Below are 15,786 nucleotides of genomic sequence, written 5' to 3'. Positions count from 1 at the left end.
CTGTTTCGGAAGACCCCAGCTACACTCACTTGGACTAATGTAAAACTTTTCCCTTCGTGGATTACTTTTGGACCCGTTCTTCGGACTGTTCGTTTATCTATATCCATCGTGGTCTGCTTTTTGACTCCGCTCGGAATTTTGGTTGTAAGTTTCCTTTTTCTGTTTGGGTGAAGAACGGAGTTGCACGATTTAGTGTGAACCGAAATAAAGCTTCACGGAAAACGATACGCCACTGTGTCCTGCCTGCTTTCGGTTCCTAACACAACCGTTCGTAACATCATTAGTCCAAACAAGCCCACTTTTCCTCCACACATTGGTGCACCGTCTGTAGTTCATCCCACCAGGTTTTCACAGGGCAATGCATTTTTACTTATGGACTTGTCCACCGCATCAAAAATGTCCTGTCCCGTCGTGTTCCCATGCATTACACCAACGTCCAACAGCTCTTCGCTGACAGAGAGATCCGACTTCACACCTCTAATAAAAACTGCTAACTGCAACGTACCCGTGTTATCTGCTTTCATCACCAGCTAATGAAACAGTTGTGTAGCTACGTGTCCTCGGCCAACTGTGTTGCAAGGTTTTCGGCTAGTCCCTTAACGGTCCACGATGGTGTTTCTTGATAAACTGACATTTTAATAAAAATCTATATCTGGTCGAGACACACTTGTATCTGGTCGGCGTATATTGTACTCTTTGAAAACCGGCACCGCCTCATAACACAAAAGACGTACCGGTCTTTCTCCTTGAAGCACAAACAAGTATTCTCCTTCCCATCTTTCTTGAAACAGTCTTCCCTCTGCATCAACTGGACATTTTTGGATGATTTTTTAAATCTTCAATTTCACTAGTTGGCATCGATGTGGAAACGCTGCCGTATAGTGGCGGTGAGCCGTCACTACACGGGCATCACGGTTGACAGGCATTGTGGGAAATGTAGTTTTTGGTCTTTAAGTACGCGTTCGGCCTATTTATTTTTCAACACTTAGACCTTTTATGCTCTCGTGGGCCACACAAAATGACGTAGCGGGCCAAATGTGGCACACGAGCCTTGAGTTTGACACATGTGGCTTAAAGTAATTAGCAAGGCGTTAGCTTAGCCTAACCGGTTATCTTTACAATTAGAGAGAAAATGGAGCTTTAATGCTATGGAGACTGATATGAGGATAAAAGGTGATGGGCCGAGCATTTTCATTAGTCGGTGACGGACTCTATCTCGATAGGTTATCGACCCCCCAAATTGGCCGCTTTTCCTTTGAGATACCAACGCAGTTGTTGGTGACAATCCATGGGAGCTGACAAAAATGGCGATGAAAAGTAAATGTTTAAAAAGTTCCAGCAACAACTAAGTAGTCTCTCTCTCTCTCTCTCTCTCTCTCTCTCTCTCTCTCTCTCTCTCTCTCTCTCTCTCTCTCTCTCTCTCTCTCTCTCTCTCTCTCTCTCTCTCTCTCTCTCTCTCTCTCAATTATTTTATATCCGCTCCAGTATAACAGAGATTATGTATTTTTGTTTGATATTTAAATTATTCATAATCATTTCATGAAAGAAGGTTGCGATATAGGCAAACCACACCTGGGCTAACGGAAAGAAGCACCTTTATTAGGCCTGATAGAATAGGCGCCACCCTCAGGTCAGCTGACCATCCAGGTGTTGCTTTCTCTGAGGGGAGCTCAAGCATTTGCAGGGTTTTTTAAGCCTCACTCACTCACTCTCTACCGCTTGTTCCTCCACTGAGGGTCACGGGGGGACTGGAGCTTATCCCAGCACAGGGCTAACACATATAGACAAACAACCATTCTCTCTCACACTCACGGGCAATTTTTAGAGTTTCCAATTAGCCTAATCCCCAATCATGCATGTCTTTGGACCGTGGGAGGAAGCCGGAGTACCTGGAGAGAACCCACGCAGGCACAGGGAGAACATGCAAACTCCATACAGAAAGTCCCCAGCCTCAGTCCCAACCGGGGATCGAACCCGGGGCCTTCTTGCTGTGAGGCAACAGTGCTAACCACCACACCAACCAACGGGATCCAATCTAAAATATCGGATTTTGGTTAGTATATTGGAAAAAACCTAAAGATGTGTTCACTCCGCAGGTCTGAAGGGGGGAAATTCGATGGCCCCTCCCCTCTGCTGCCTCACATTTCTCCTCCAGTCTCTGAGTGAAAAACCGATCATTTCCGCCCTCATAGACGCTAAATCCCACTTTGAAAATCAAACGCCACGGATGCGCTGGCGTAGCTTAGCCGCGCGGAAACCTCCAGTCTGGCAGACGGAGACAATTGATAAAAGCAGACTAATTAATGTGTCTGTTTTACATTTATTCATTTCTGCATCAAATATGAATGGAAATGAGCGTGTTTGTTTTCCAAATGAGCGCGGGGCGATCAAATATTTCAGACACACCTCATTAAAGATACAGAGCCTGGAGCAGGCGCGCATTTTTAAAGGGCCGCGCCGAGGACTGTTGCAGGAGATCCAAGGTGTTCTTGTACAGCTCTTGGCCTCTCCGTCTGCATCCTCGGTAGCAAAACACAACTGCCGGCCTCGGGCGCGTGATGTTTAAAAGAGAATTCGCAAGCTTAAAGAGTTTAGAGAAGCTTCAGCCCGCTGGAGCTGCAGGACAGACATTAGCTTCACTCTCAGGAACTCACCTGAAGCTGTTTCTACATGTCGTTGGTGAGCTCTCTGCTGGCTGCTGGGCTCTAGTTTGTGTTCCTGGATCGTGTCCTCCAGCTCTTCGCTGGCCTTGTTGCTTGGTTCAGAGCTCCTTCCTGCAACTGTTGTTCCTCCAGCTTCATGTGGAGTTCTTCCTCCAGACTGGAACTCCTCTGCTCACACTCTTCAGCAGCTTCACGGTGGTCAGCAGGGCCAAGGTGTCGATGAGGGCTGTGGTTCTCCGTTGTCTTTCTTGCCCTGAGGATCTCCTGGTCTGCTTCCTCCAGGTCTCCGAGTTATCCGACCTCTTCTCGTCAGCTCTTTTCAGAGCTCTGCAGCTCTTGTGGCTCTCCGAGATCCCGCTGAGAATCCCTCATCTCCTCTTAGGAGGGTGGATCCTCTTGGGACAGATAATCTCTTCGTCTCTCGTCTTCCGTTCTTCTTGAATATCATCAAGTGGCCCCTCTGCTTCTGACCTCATGGAGATATCAGAGATGATGCGATAGTGACAATAGTGTGTTGACTGAGAATGATACAACTGTCAGCACAGCTTTTTTTTTAAATAAAGTGGAATAAAATGTACAATATTAAAGTCTCCATCAGTAAATATGCTGTTCAGCATCAGTGAAGACGTTAAAACACTTAAGTCACTTATTTTTTTTAAAGTTAGAAGTTGCTTGAAAGCGCCTGAGGATATCAGGCGTATCACAATTTGATTGACGTACTCATCTGATTTAGGCCTCTGCATCGCTGTTGGGATCAGAACCAAACAGACAATATCATAGAATCACCCCTTGACTGGCTGACTCCTGCCTCCCAGCTTCTAAAGGGTAACTTCAAGTTCTTTGCTGAAGATGGAGGCCAAAGATCCATAAGCATAACTGGAACCATAGCAACAGCTAGCATTCTGATATTTCATTTAGATACGTATATTTATGGCTAGATTATAATTTAAAGCTTAGTTGAAGAAAACACATTTTTATCTGTAAAACAGACAATTTACCTCTTGTTTCAGTGGTTTAAGAATATATTGCAGAGATCAAGTATTTATAACAAGTTTTATTTTGCACGGTACTCAGTTGTTCGTGGATGCCCGTTTTTGTTCTCTCGTCATTTTGAGAGTCTTTCAAATATAGTGAACCTTTGCAGGTAAATCGCGTGTCTGAGAGCATAATTATTTTAGCAGTGGGGATACGTGCACGTTTCACTGCATGAGCGCGCCCATCCACCCTGCCAACAGCAGTGAGGGACTTTCAGTTGCAGTGACTGGGGTTGGCCAGCAGGGGGAGCAGCTGTGGTGCGTTCAGATACCCAGCTGATGAGACCCGGCGGAGATTGTGAGTCATCTCTCAGTACCAGGGTGTCCTGTGGTGTCCACGTGGTGTTGAGTCAGAGACAGACATGTTGGATGTGCACATGCTGTCTGGGAACACCGTGTTTCCAATCAGCCCGTAAAGAGGAAGGTGTTACAGCTCGCTCAGAACAGGACAAACAGCCTTTAGAAAGAGCAAATGCAAAAGAAACCCGACTCAAAAAGTTTGGCTTCAATAGTGATGCCCCCCCCCCCCAGGCTGCAGCAAGCCTGGAACCATTTTAGAAGCTAAACTTGTCATGCAAATGTATTATTTTCATCTGCGTTTTTCAGCCTTTCTGCGAGACGCTTCCCTTTTCTGTTTGCCGACGTCTGAGCAGTCACGCTTCAGCCTCGACGGCCGACCTCCAGGCGTGGGGAGAAGGAAATGAGCGAAGGAGACAGGGAAATGGTTTCTATTTCAATTTTATTCAACTTTAAAGAACCAATACGAATGGGGGGTGTTTTCAAAATGGGTACAACAATTTAAAAAAAAAGGGGGGGGGGGGGGGGGATACACGACCATTTGCATTTCTCTGTGGTCTTTCAGCCTGGACCAGGGGCACTCGGAACTGGAGCATAAATATGCACCTTTGGGGAGGGAGAAGTACCTGCTGTGAGTCGGTTTTCCTTTTCAAACTGCTGAGTGTGTGTGTGTGTGTGTGTGTGTGTTGTGTGTGTGTGTGTGTGTGTTTAGGCTGATCCGCAGGGGTTGGTGGGCTTATCTGAGGTGTATTATTGCACTCCAACATAAAAAAACATGGCTCTCAAAGTATGCATATATATATATACACATACTTGATAACAAAATGTCCTTGCCCCCACCAAACTGTCACACGTATATCTTGTGAATAAATATTGCAGACGTATTCACACTCCGTGATCCCCTAAACTGAAAGTGGCTTGAAGTGAGTGAAGGGTTAAAAAGAAGAAAACATTACTGCATTTTCCAGGTGAGTCTCGGTGCAACACACCCCAACACTAAACTGTCAAGTTACGTGTATTTTAAAAAAGAAAAGAAAAAAAAAACGCTTTTAAAAGGGTACATCATCCCGGCCCGGTCGACGACTGTTGCAAATTAATTCAACTTTTCGTATTCTTACAAGTCTGGTGTAGAAATTTTCATTCACAAAATGGAAACGCTATCCCGTGATTACACTCGTGGGAGGGAGGGGGGGAAATAAAAGTAGTAAAAGGATGGACAGAACTGACAAAAGCCTGGCCCGTGGCTGAGCGGTGTAAGCGGGAGGTGGGCCCCTGCGTGTGCTTTGACCGTCCACTCCTTGGTCCGGCTGGTGGTTTCCCAGATCTGGATTCATTCGATCGCTCCATCGCTTCCTACCTGATCATTTATCAATGACTCGGCGTTAACAAATCACAATGATTACTGATAGCACTCTTCTTTTTTTTTGTTTTTTTGTTACGGTCTCCACTTTTGGAAGGTTCCCCGCCAGATGTGCGCCGATGAGCTGTGCCGCCGGGCGGCCTACTGCACGCAGCAGTTGTGGCCGTTGGTATCCTTGAACCGCAGACGCATCTTGGGTCTGTATTTCTCGAGGTAAAAAAGCTGTCTGGAGTTAAAGGCTCCGCGTCTCTTCCTGCAAAGGAGAGGAGACGGCAGGACGCCACATCATCGCGAGGAAGAAGCTGTTGCGAACGATTCAGCGCAAGGCATTCTGGGAAGAGAAGAGGAGGGTACTCACTGCCGTATGAACTGCACGGCGTCCTCATACTTCATACCGCTCTCGATGAGGGCTAAGGCCACCAAGACCGGAGCTCTGGAGCAGGGGAGGGAAAGGAAAGGTGGAGGGAAGAACAGAAGATTAAAAGTCAGAGTTCACACGGATACGCAGGCAAACGCATGGAGGGGGGGGGGGGGGGGGGGGGGGGGTTTAAAACCTGGGAAAGGAGCCTGGGAAACCTACAGGGGTGCGTCGGTCCACTAATGCCCTGCTGGGGCGGAGAATGGATCCCAGCAGAAACTTGTGATAATTTACAGTAAGACAACCTTCACCTTTCTCAACACAGGAGATACTCGGGATGGGGGGGGGGGGGTCAAATCTCAGTGCTGACAAAGCTTTAACCTGAGAGGCTCTTTTCTCACATAACTCACGGGGGGCAGCATGAGAGCGGGGGGGCAACAGTCGAGCTCTAAACCTGCAAAAACACGGCCCACGTTAACAGAGTGACGGAGAAAAATTCCTGTCAGACCAGTGCGGGTTATTGTACAGCCCCCGGAATGCTGCCGCAATCCAAGGCTGGAGGCAGTTAGGAAATCATTGGCTTGCTGTACCCTTGTGGTCACCAAAGACATTTTCAGACCGGCCTGCGTGCGTCACGTGCACGTCCGCATCGCTGTCACTCTAGAGCCGTTATTCAACCCCACCTGTGTCTCATACTGATCCAAAAACACACCTGTGCCGGTCTGCACGTCACCTGTGCAGCCTCACAGCTCTCAAGAGAGAGAAATCCTCTTTTCTGACACTGCAGCATCTAAACGACAGAACATTTGATGGTAAACTGGTGCGGGAGAGGCGAGAAACCAGGCAGGCCGATCAAAACAAGGCGCAGAATTCCGAGAAAACTGTTGGAAAATAATGACAAGTGTCCAGTTTTTGGTTAGTTGGGGGATCAAAATAGAAGTGTAGGACATGAAACGTTTCTAAAACTTCCAATTGAAGCGGAATTTAAAGCTTTTCATCTCCATTTTTAGGACTTTAAAGACACAATTACACCCTTGGTGGGGTTTAACAGACAACAATTAACATGTATTTTATCATTTGCTGCTCATAAACCATAGCACTGGACTATATTTTACCATATTTATCTTTTCCTATAGTCGCGGGTTCTGACTGTAAAGGGTCAGATATGCCATCTCTAATGGCATAAAGTGTCTATGAGCCTGCCAGGACCTTTAAAATGAGGCTTTACATGAAAGGGGACGCATGAATGAATCGAACATGTCATGGTGGAGATCAACAACTCTGACTGTGCTAATTAAACGCCTGCAAGAGGGGACGTCTAGAGACCAATATTCTGAGCTTATCGAGGTGAACCCCAACACATTCCGCTTGTATGACCACAACAAGATCAGGAGTGCAGCTAAACATTTGGCTGGACCTCGCTGGAACAATGTGCTCACATCCCGCCTTGGCTCCAAACAGAAAGTGGATGGAGACCACTGGGATATTAATATCCCCACCTGCTCTCCCTGGAACAACAACGCCATTGCCAATTTCTTCATAACGGGAGGTGCGATGATAGAAATCGTGGGTTGCAGCGCGGCTCATTTTCACGCGTGTATAGAAATCCACGCAGCTTACCGGCCAAGTCCGGCCACGCAATGCACGGCGATGCAGCTGCCAGGTTCCTCTCGGAACTTGGTGTTGAGCAGCTTGAGCCAGTCGTCAACGATCTGAGTGGGAGGGGGGCCGCCATCGTCGAACGGCCAGTCCTGCACGAAGAAACCAACATCAAGCGTTTAATGTCCGGGGCTCAACCTAAAGATGTCAGGAGTTGAAGGGGAACCGTCGACACGCACCAGAACCTGGATTCCCTCCTTCTCTACTGGGGCCTTGTCGTACGTGGCGTCGCAGACTCTCACCAGTGTGTTAACGTGAAATTTCTTTAGCTCCTGACAACCGACAAGAGAGAATTGGAGACGCGGGACATGTGGAGCACGGTTCTGCTGGACGGGGGCGCGGACGTACCTCGGTGAACTTGTTGAGCGTGGCGTCGGTGGGGTTGTGGGTGATGAGGAACTTCATGCAACCGTAGGTGATCTCTACTGCGGCGGGGCGATTCATGTTGGCGAGACGGCTTCAAAAACAATTACAATACAACTCTTACAAAACACAAGCGACTTTTGGCTCAGAAGTCAAAAAGAACTGGTAGATTTGTGGTTTTGAGGAACAGATGCAATAAATAAAAAAAAACAAAAACAGCAACACGTGGGGACAGGATGGGTCAGAAGGTGTTCAATTATGGGATGAGTTACACAGAAACGAATCAAAGGATGAGCTAGTCCAAGGTACTCCGGGATGTGGAGAAAAAAACAACACAAAAATGGAAAAAAGAAAAAAAGAAAAGGATGGAAAGACTATCCAGGAGTCATCCAATCAGTTTACCCCATTCAGGAGAGTTGTTTTTGATTGGCAGTTCGAGGAGAAAGCAGAAAAGGTTTGTGGGGCAGGGCAGGCCAAGGACTACGCAGTAACCCAGGGGTGGGGGCTTCGGAGAACCAGCAGTTTCTTGTTTGCTTGGAATCAGGGAGGTTTCTGGGTAGCGTAGTCCCTCTGGGAGCGGCCGGTTCACTTCTCCGCTGAGGTGAGGTGCTGTGCCTGGCAGAATTCACCACTCACACACGCCATAAAGGTGTGGCTCAAGTCAACACTGAAACCCTGCGGGGACAAGAAAGAGAGGAGCGAGGTCATGTGACACGTCTCTAGGGCAACAGTTATTACAGAGCGGAGCTTTTGTGAACAGCTTGGCATTTTTCTGGGAAATGATGGATGTCTGTATGTTTACCCCCCCCGATAAGCTCCACCCACAACCTGTGCAAGAAGACTGAAACAACCCTCAAATAAAATTATCCACACAATCACATGAATTATGATTAAATATACATTCAGCACAGACTCAAAGAACTTTGTAGCTTTTAAAATGAAAATAAGATGCACAACACGCGACAAACAGCAGAAGAGGTCCGACGTGGTCCCGGGTGTCGGTCAAACATTACCAAGTCCTTCAGTCTAAATCCAGCCACCTCAAACTGGCTCGAACCGACAACAGAGGTGAGAAGGGAGGGGGGTAAAGTGATACTACCAATACATACACAAAGTAGTGGCAGGGAAATGTAGAAGGGCTTATATTACGTGGCCGTAGTCACAAGGTGAGGATTGCCTCAAACATTCCCCACATTTCAATCCCACGCTCTCAGTTCTCACCTTCCTGAGCCCGACTCACTCCTCTTTATCGCCACGCCGCGGTCGGGACTTTCAACTCGCAGCAAAAGAAAGAAAGAACTGACGCACCTTAAAAAAATGTAAACCCTAGGCCACTCTTCCAAAGCCAAACAAATTTACCACCGTGCCGACAGAGGCACCGGGGTGTGACGGCGGGGAGACGGCGTTAATCACTTCTGACTTGCTTTAATGCTCAGAAGCAAAACGGGGGCACAAAATACCACTTTAAATTCCATTTTATCAGCCAAGAGACGAAAACAAAAGAATGCAGCGATCCACAGAGCGACATCGGTACTTCTGTAACAGACAAGAAATCGTTGAGGTTAAAGAAAATAAAAGATGACAAGCAAATCTGCTGTGCGCTGATAAAAACTGTGGCCTTGATTTGGTGCAAACTTTGGTGCATGTAAACCTGCGGTAGCAGTCAGTCTGCCCTCAGAGTGCAAATACATGCAAGAGTGTGCATGTGTGTGTGCGCCAACATTAGCATTCACAAATAAGAGATGACTAAACACACACACAAACAAGAGTGCTTGTCGAAACATGTTTACCCACAACAGGAAGTCAGGAGTATATGCACGAGGCTTCACTATCAATTCTAATGTAGGTTTAATTCAGCATGGATGTCCTAAACCAGGGACTCAGGTGGTTTAGGAGGCCTCGATGACAACAGGGGAGCCGGGGGAGTGGGTCACGGGTAAAACTCAGTCGGCTTCTCCAAATCTCTTCCAGTGACGGAGGGAAGAGAAAAGATGAAAACATGAAGTGATAGGAAGTGAGAGAGAGGCTGCGGGTTGATAAAGAGCACTATCTCGGGACAGAAGGGGACCCGAAAAGCTAAACAGCTGATTAAGGAATACAAAAGAAAGGGAACTGGTTCAAAGGTACTTTGGAACAGTCAACTCGGCGTTTTTGAGGCTTGGCAACGTACAATGAGATCAAATTCAAACGCAAACTTAAAAGCTTCTTCGACAATAAACGCACAACTCATAATAGCGCAACTCTATATACAATTCAAAAGGCCAGTGTAAAGCTTTGGGGGTAGGCGTTTCACCACTTTTTCCCAAAGCTGCAACTCAAACTCTCATTTCCATGGATTTCTCCCGAGCCAACAGGTCGGACACGTCGGCCTCACACTTCCACGGCTCCATGCTAGCACCGTGTGCAGAGGTCTGATGGCAGTCACAAGCTGGCTCGAGCAACGTATTTGTCACAAGGGCGAGGGGATGGTTCTAAAATAAGAAAGAAAAACACATGCACTCACAAACAAGCGCATGAGCCAAGAAGTCTCGGCGCTGAAAACAGACTGGCAAGGTGGGCGACGGCTAAACGTTCTGAATCGTCCCCCTTTACCCTCCGTCAAAGGTGTGAGCGTTGAACTCCGGCCGGTGGTTTGCGGTCGTGCCGGAGCCCGGCCGTTTTGTCTGGAGCCAGACTGGGCACGGCCAAAGCGTGCTGCCTAAAAGTAGCAGGAGAGTTCTTAAAGCCCTTTGAGTCGAGGCTCCGATAGTCGTATCTCGCCTGCCTGTTGCACGAAGCACAGAGTTCCCCTTTTATTCTCATAACCAAATACAGGGTTCCAGGAAAGTCTTACATAACATCACCACAAGCAATGGTTCGCATAACTGGGTGATATATAGAGGCCGTTCCATTACAATGTCATTAAAGCTTCTGCATTCCGGCTAAAATAAAGGCTCAAATGTAAAAGAGTAACAAGAAGTTGGTGATTTGAAAGGAGGAAAAAGCCGCACAGCGCATGCAGAAACGACTGGTTCTGCAGACTATGGGAGCGATATGAGAGGATCGCACCTCCCCACCGGGGCAGCTGGTTCTCTTCAGTGACATCAGAGCTCTTGGTGCAGCCTTCACCTGAAACCTCGCAGCATTCTGTACATTTTCACCCCCGTTCTCACACTAATAAAAGCGCCTACCGACAACGGAGCTGGGCGCTGTCGGGTATACCGACCTGTCATCGCGCCCTTTAGCAAACAACACACGCGCAGATGTACCAGGGTGTAGAACCGCCCCGTGTCATTATTCACCATCAAAATCACACAAGTGTCACGCAGCAGGAATTCAAACAGGAGGTTAAAGGAGTTCAGAAGGTCGCTTTAACTTTCAACAAGCAGGACAAATGAGAGCGAGCTGATATGATCTGATGCATTAGCAGATACCCACGAGACATCTCTTCCGATTCCGGGAGATGATCCCGTGCTCATCTCAGCGCGGACGCCGACCGCCGCGCACAACTGTGGCGTTCCTCTTTACGGTCGGGGTGTCATACACCCCGTCGATGACGTATAACATGGAAGCGGGTGTGTAAAAGACCGTTGCAGAAAATACAACCTGCGTTGCTTTTGCGTGTCATAACGACGTGCCCTTTGAGTAAACTTTACGCTTTCTTTCTAGCTGAACAACCATAACACACCCCAGGCGTGTTGGGACAGGACAGACATGACATATGCTTGAAAAAAAAAAAAATAAAGCAACAAATACTCTCCTTTTCTTGAATAATTCACATCTGCCGTTTCCAAAAAAAAAAGTGAAATTGATACATAAGCGTGTGTGGGGCCACACTTCTGCCTGGATTCTAAGAACAGTTTCCCAGAACGGCGCTTTACAGGCGATAAACCTGTTTATGGTTCTAAACACTTCACAGAAAAGCGCCACAGGCGCTGGTTGGCTGGCGGGACCGCGTCGCTGTGACGGAGGCTTTAGCTGGACGCTTAGCGTCCTAATGTCAGAGTTTATGACACTTGGGTAAGCGGACACCCGTCTGTCGCCGCTGACGATCTGCTGTCCTTGAAACAACCTTGCTGGAGGACTTGTTGTTCAGGTTTCCTCTCTTCCTGTAAACCTGCCCATGGCCCAGAGGAATGGCCTCCCCATTTCCATAAAGGAGCCAACACCCCTCGACGTGTGCGCTAGCACAGAGCGAAGCTCACTTATCAACTTGCGTGGCCTCTGAGTTAGCGCAGATAAATGGTGTGATGACCAAAAGCCCCCCGATAGCGCCTGGGGGTGGGTGTGCAGGGCAAGAAGGGACTGAGGAAGAAGAGGGAGCCTTACTGCAGGCACCAAAAAGGAGTTTAAAAGGACAAACAAATGGTTTTAACTACTCATAAGCAAACCAGGAAGGAGCACAACAGTAGCGGCGTGCCAGTATCCGGGCCCAGATGGGTGCCATCTTGGGTCTCGCCTATAAAGGAAAGCAATTACGCTATATTTAGATATCATAAAAAATAATTAAGCTCAAAGTCTGGGTGGATGGAACATTTCCCAAATTGGTGAATGGATGACTCAACACCCAGCGGAACTCATCCATTCAGAACAACTGAGGATATCAAACTAAAGCCAGTTTAGGTAACGCGTCACAAGAGGTTATTCATTTAAAAAGAGCTGGAGCCTTCATGTGACTGTCGGGACCATGAGTTTGGGCCTCTGCGGGAACAGGGCGCCGTGCACCGCTTTTGCAACATTTCGCGACGACTTCGTGTGAACTTCGATAGCGTGCGCGGCACCGCCGCGAGCAGGTCTGCTTGATAAGGCAGCGACAGGAGAGCCGCCTGGACGCACTGCACTTTGGAGCCGAGGCAAACACACGACCATCAAGCCCGTCTATACGCAAATGTGGCTGCGCACTGTTGCTAATCAAAGTGCTAACAGCAACGCAGACAGCAGATTCAGCTTGGTAGCAGCGTCTTTACAACAGTAAGAGGAGAGCGCAAGAGCAACGCGCTAACCTTAGCTCAGAGGAAGAGCTGCTACACTTGTGCATTTACAGAATTTCTAATTTGGTCAGTGAAACCAGTGAAAATACGGTTTACAGGAAGAGCAACAGGCTGTTTAAAGTGTAAACAGCAGTGATTCAGTTCACCATTTCAAACGGTGAACTGAAACTGTCCGACACTAAGCTGCCGACAGACTTAGACAGATAAATGTCAACTTGTATATCTGTCGGGAGCTGCAGATCCCCACCGCAACATCAATTCTTCTGGCATTTAGAGACGAACTTGGCCTTCTCCCAGTGACATCGGGGGATGGCTGTTGCTATACCAACAACTATCCCAGCAGAAGCAACAACTGACCCAGTGGGGAACTCTGCAGTCCTTTGTAGAGGAATCAGAAAAAGAGCAAGGCCACTTTGTTTAAGCTGAGGACAACGCTCCTAAGAGACATCTCGCCGGCTGCATAAAATGATCTGAAACGCACCGTGTGGTCCAAGAATTACTTCCAGGTTTGAAGACATGAAAGCTGCTTAAAGGCATCAAGAATAAACCGACCTCAGAGGACCAACACAGGCAGAAAAGTCAGGTTAGGCACAAACTGCTCATTTTATGTCAATGAAACAGACTCTTCCGTCTCTGCGTAAATAGGTTTGAGTAGTTACACCCAAAAACAAGCGCCATTCGCTGTTTACTCCAGCACGTTGGAGAAAATGAGCTGTTTTGCTCTCCGACATGTAGCTATGGCAGCCGTATCTACACAGACCAGAGCTGTAAACACACAACAAACCCAGATCCCACCACTACCTGTTGCTATAGCTGCAGCAGGCAGCCCAAAGGGTGCCGATCTGACAGGCGCTGCCACTGGTCCACAGCGTGCGTTTGTGCCTTATTCCAGCTCTGTGACGACGATGCTGCTGATGCTGCTGCTGCTCTGGCCAGGATTTGAGTCACTGACCAGTCGCTAAGCAGGCAAAATTATACTCAGCTTTTCAGTTGCTGCTTAAAATGAGGTGTTTGGGGGACATAATCCCGACTTTCTGCTTTGGTCTGATCGCAACACAGGGTTATTAAAAAGCAAGTACACGGCCCAAACACCCGGGGGAATCATTTTAAATTGGCTAAATCTGTTAAGCCGGGCCCCTACAATCCTACCTGTTCACACTCCGAGCCTCCCTTTGCCTCCCAGGGCTGGGGGGGGGACCTGTGAGTCAGTATAGTACGCACGTCAAGTGTCATCGAGATATCATCTAAAGCAGGTCACTCGGTAACGTGGCCGACCTACTTCTGCGTTAAAACGCAAATGGACCATAAAACTCTGCCGCTGCCGTTTATTAGCTTTGCAACAGCCGAAATAAATAAAGCGAATGTTTCGTTCGTGCCCTCATATCAGTTCGGTAGTATGACCCCCCACCCCACCCCCCCACCGGATAATACCGCTTGCTCCATTTAGGTCACTTTGGAGTGACTCACACAGGAAGGCATAATTAGCTTACCTGTTAGCCCAGTCACTCATTGACTCATCCTGTCACCGTGCACGGATGAGTCAATGAGTAATCGCTGTTCTAAGCGGCTGGCTTGCACAGGCCGTCCTCTCGGATTTATTATCAAAAGAAAAGGACCAAAACCATTGGAAGGTCATAAATTGAAAACTGAGAGCCATGGGAATGTGCTGCGGCCTTTGGTGTCACAGCTGCTTAACTCAACTTCCTCCCAGAGAGCAATTCTTTATTTCACTTCGCCCAGCATGGATGAATGTGAACTTTCTGCTTCCAAAAAAAAACCAGGCAGGGGTTAAGTTACACACACCAGTGAATGACAAGAATTAGACAAAGTTAAGTTTATATATATATTTGTGTGTGTGTATGTAAGGAATCTGTGACTGATCAGTCAGTGCCTTTGATATTGTCAAGGCAAGGTGGACTTTACTGAAGAAAATGCGTGACTGCAACCGGTTGTGTGTATTAAAAAGGTGTTAGATAAGGAAAATAGTCTATTCTCTGGTGGAAGCTTTTGCACAAAGGGCGGAAGGCTGTTAGCTCAAGAGCGGTCGAGCATTACTTCTGGTACAGCTTCACAACCATACACGCCTGAAGAAAAGCAGCAAAAAAATAAATAAAACAAAGCCAGAAAGAGGACACCTTGGTTAAAGTACTAACATGTACATGGATCTACACCTACACCGTCGTTAAAACGTGAACGAGTCTTAGTTAACCTTAAGCTAAGCTGTTGCCCAACTAAAATGCTAGCTAAATGCCAGGAGCATATGGAGCAGCAAAGGATAATGTATCTGGATATAAACCACCACCAAAAAAGAAAATCGATCGACACTACATTAGAAATAGCCCCGCTGTTGTAAAGGGGGGAAATAATCGTGTGTTTCGCTCCACAAAGGCGCCACCGACCCAAAGATTTGCAGTAGATTCGCTTCCGCTCGCTCAGGAAATAGCCTTAGCCCCAACACCAGGCTAGCGCGGCTACATTAGCTAGCAGCAGGCTCCTTCACCCTCCTAACTTTTCGTTGGTGCGCACCGTTTCCAAACTCCCTCAAAAGACACTCGAAGACTCCCAGCAACAAAAAGAACCCCCCCCTCGACGTCGGCCGGCTCCGACAGGTTGACAGATGAGCGCTTAAAACAACACCTTAGCGCGGTTTCCAACAGCATGCGCATCCGATAATACAGCAGCTATGTCCAAACGTGGCTATTTACTGGAGCATATTCTGAGAAAAAAAAAAACCCACTCGTGTGACCGACTTCGGCTGCGCTGCGCTGCTACTTTAAGTCGGACTTTTGCGCGTCTACAGCGCCGCAACAGTACACGACTGTCAGGAATCAAGTACCGAACGACGAGTTTCATTGAGGCGCCTTTTTTGAGGTACTTACGAAGAGCAGGCTGAACATTGAAATCCCGTGACTACCCAGAAAACGCGGAGGGAGTGTAGAAAGCGCTGCCAGGTCGCCTTTTTGTTCCTCTTCAATGTGGCAGCCTGAATTCTCGTCGGAGGTCGGGAACTGTTCTGGGGGCGGAGCTTCCTGTCGTCACCTTCAGAAGCGTAGGAAATTCGGGTTACGGCGCGTTGTCGCTA

The 15,786-nt window shown here is 47.8% G+C and overlaps 1 protein-coding gene across 1 annotated transcript; it reads right to left on the bottom strand.

Annotated features, from left to right (window-relative positions):
• Positions 1 to 5,421: 5,421 nt before the first annotated feature.
• ptp4a2b (protein tyrosine phosphatase 4A2b) lies at positions 5,422 to 15,720 on the bottom strand. Its single transcript, XM_011609069.2, has 7 exons — positions 15,584 to 15,720; positions 8,137 to 8,409; positions 7,720 to 7,828; positions 7,551 to 7,643; positions 7,333 to 7,463; positions 5,713 to 5,787; positions 5,422 to 5,607 (listed from the first exon to the last, which is right to left on the bottom strand). Exons 2-7 carry the CDS (start codon positions 8,139 to 8,141, stop codon positions 5,496 to 5,498), a joined length of 525 nt encoding a protein of 174 aa, XP_011607371.1. The 5' UTR covers positions 8,142 to 8,409; positions 15,584 to 15,720; the 3' UTR covers positions 5,422 to 5,495.
• Positions 15,721 to 15,786: the final 66 nt, after the last annotated feature.

Source organism: Takifugu rubripes, chromosome 12 (assembly GCF_901000725.2).
Source record: "Takifugu rubripes chromosome 12, fTakRub1.2, whole genome shotgun sequence".
NCBI lineage: Eukaryota > Metazoa > Chordata > Actinopteri > Tetraodontiformes > Tetraodontidae > Takifugu > Takifugu rubripes.
The sequence above is the reverse complement of the archived record's forward strand: the minus strand, read 5'-3'. Positions and strand labels throughout refer to the sequence as shown.

Excerpts from the sequence above, each read along its gene's own strand:
- ptp4a2b (XM_011609069.2), bottom strand. Across the intron at positions 7,464-7,550 it reads AGGAGGGAATCCAGGTTCTG|GACTGGCCGTTCGACGATGG; the intron begins GTGCGTGTCGAC and ends TTCTTCGTGCAG. Across the intron at positions 5,608-5,712 it reads GCCGTGCAGTTCATACGGCA|GAAGAGACGCGGAGCCTTTA; the intron begins GTGAGTACCCTC and ends TCTCCTTTGCAG.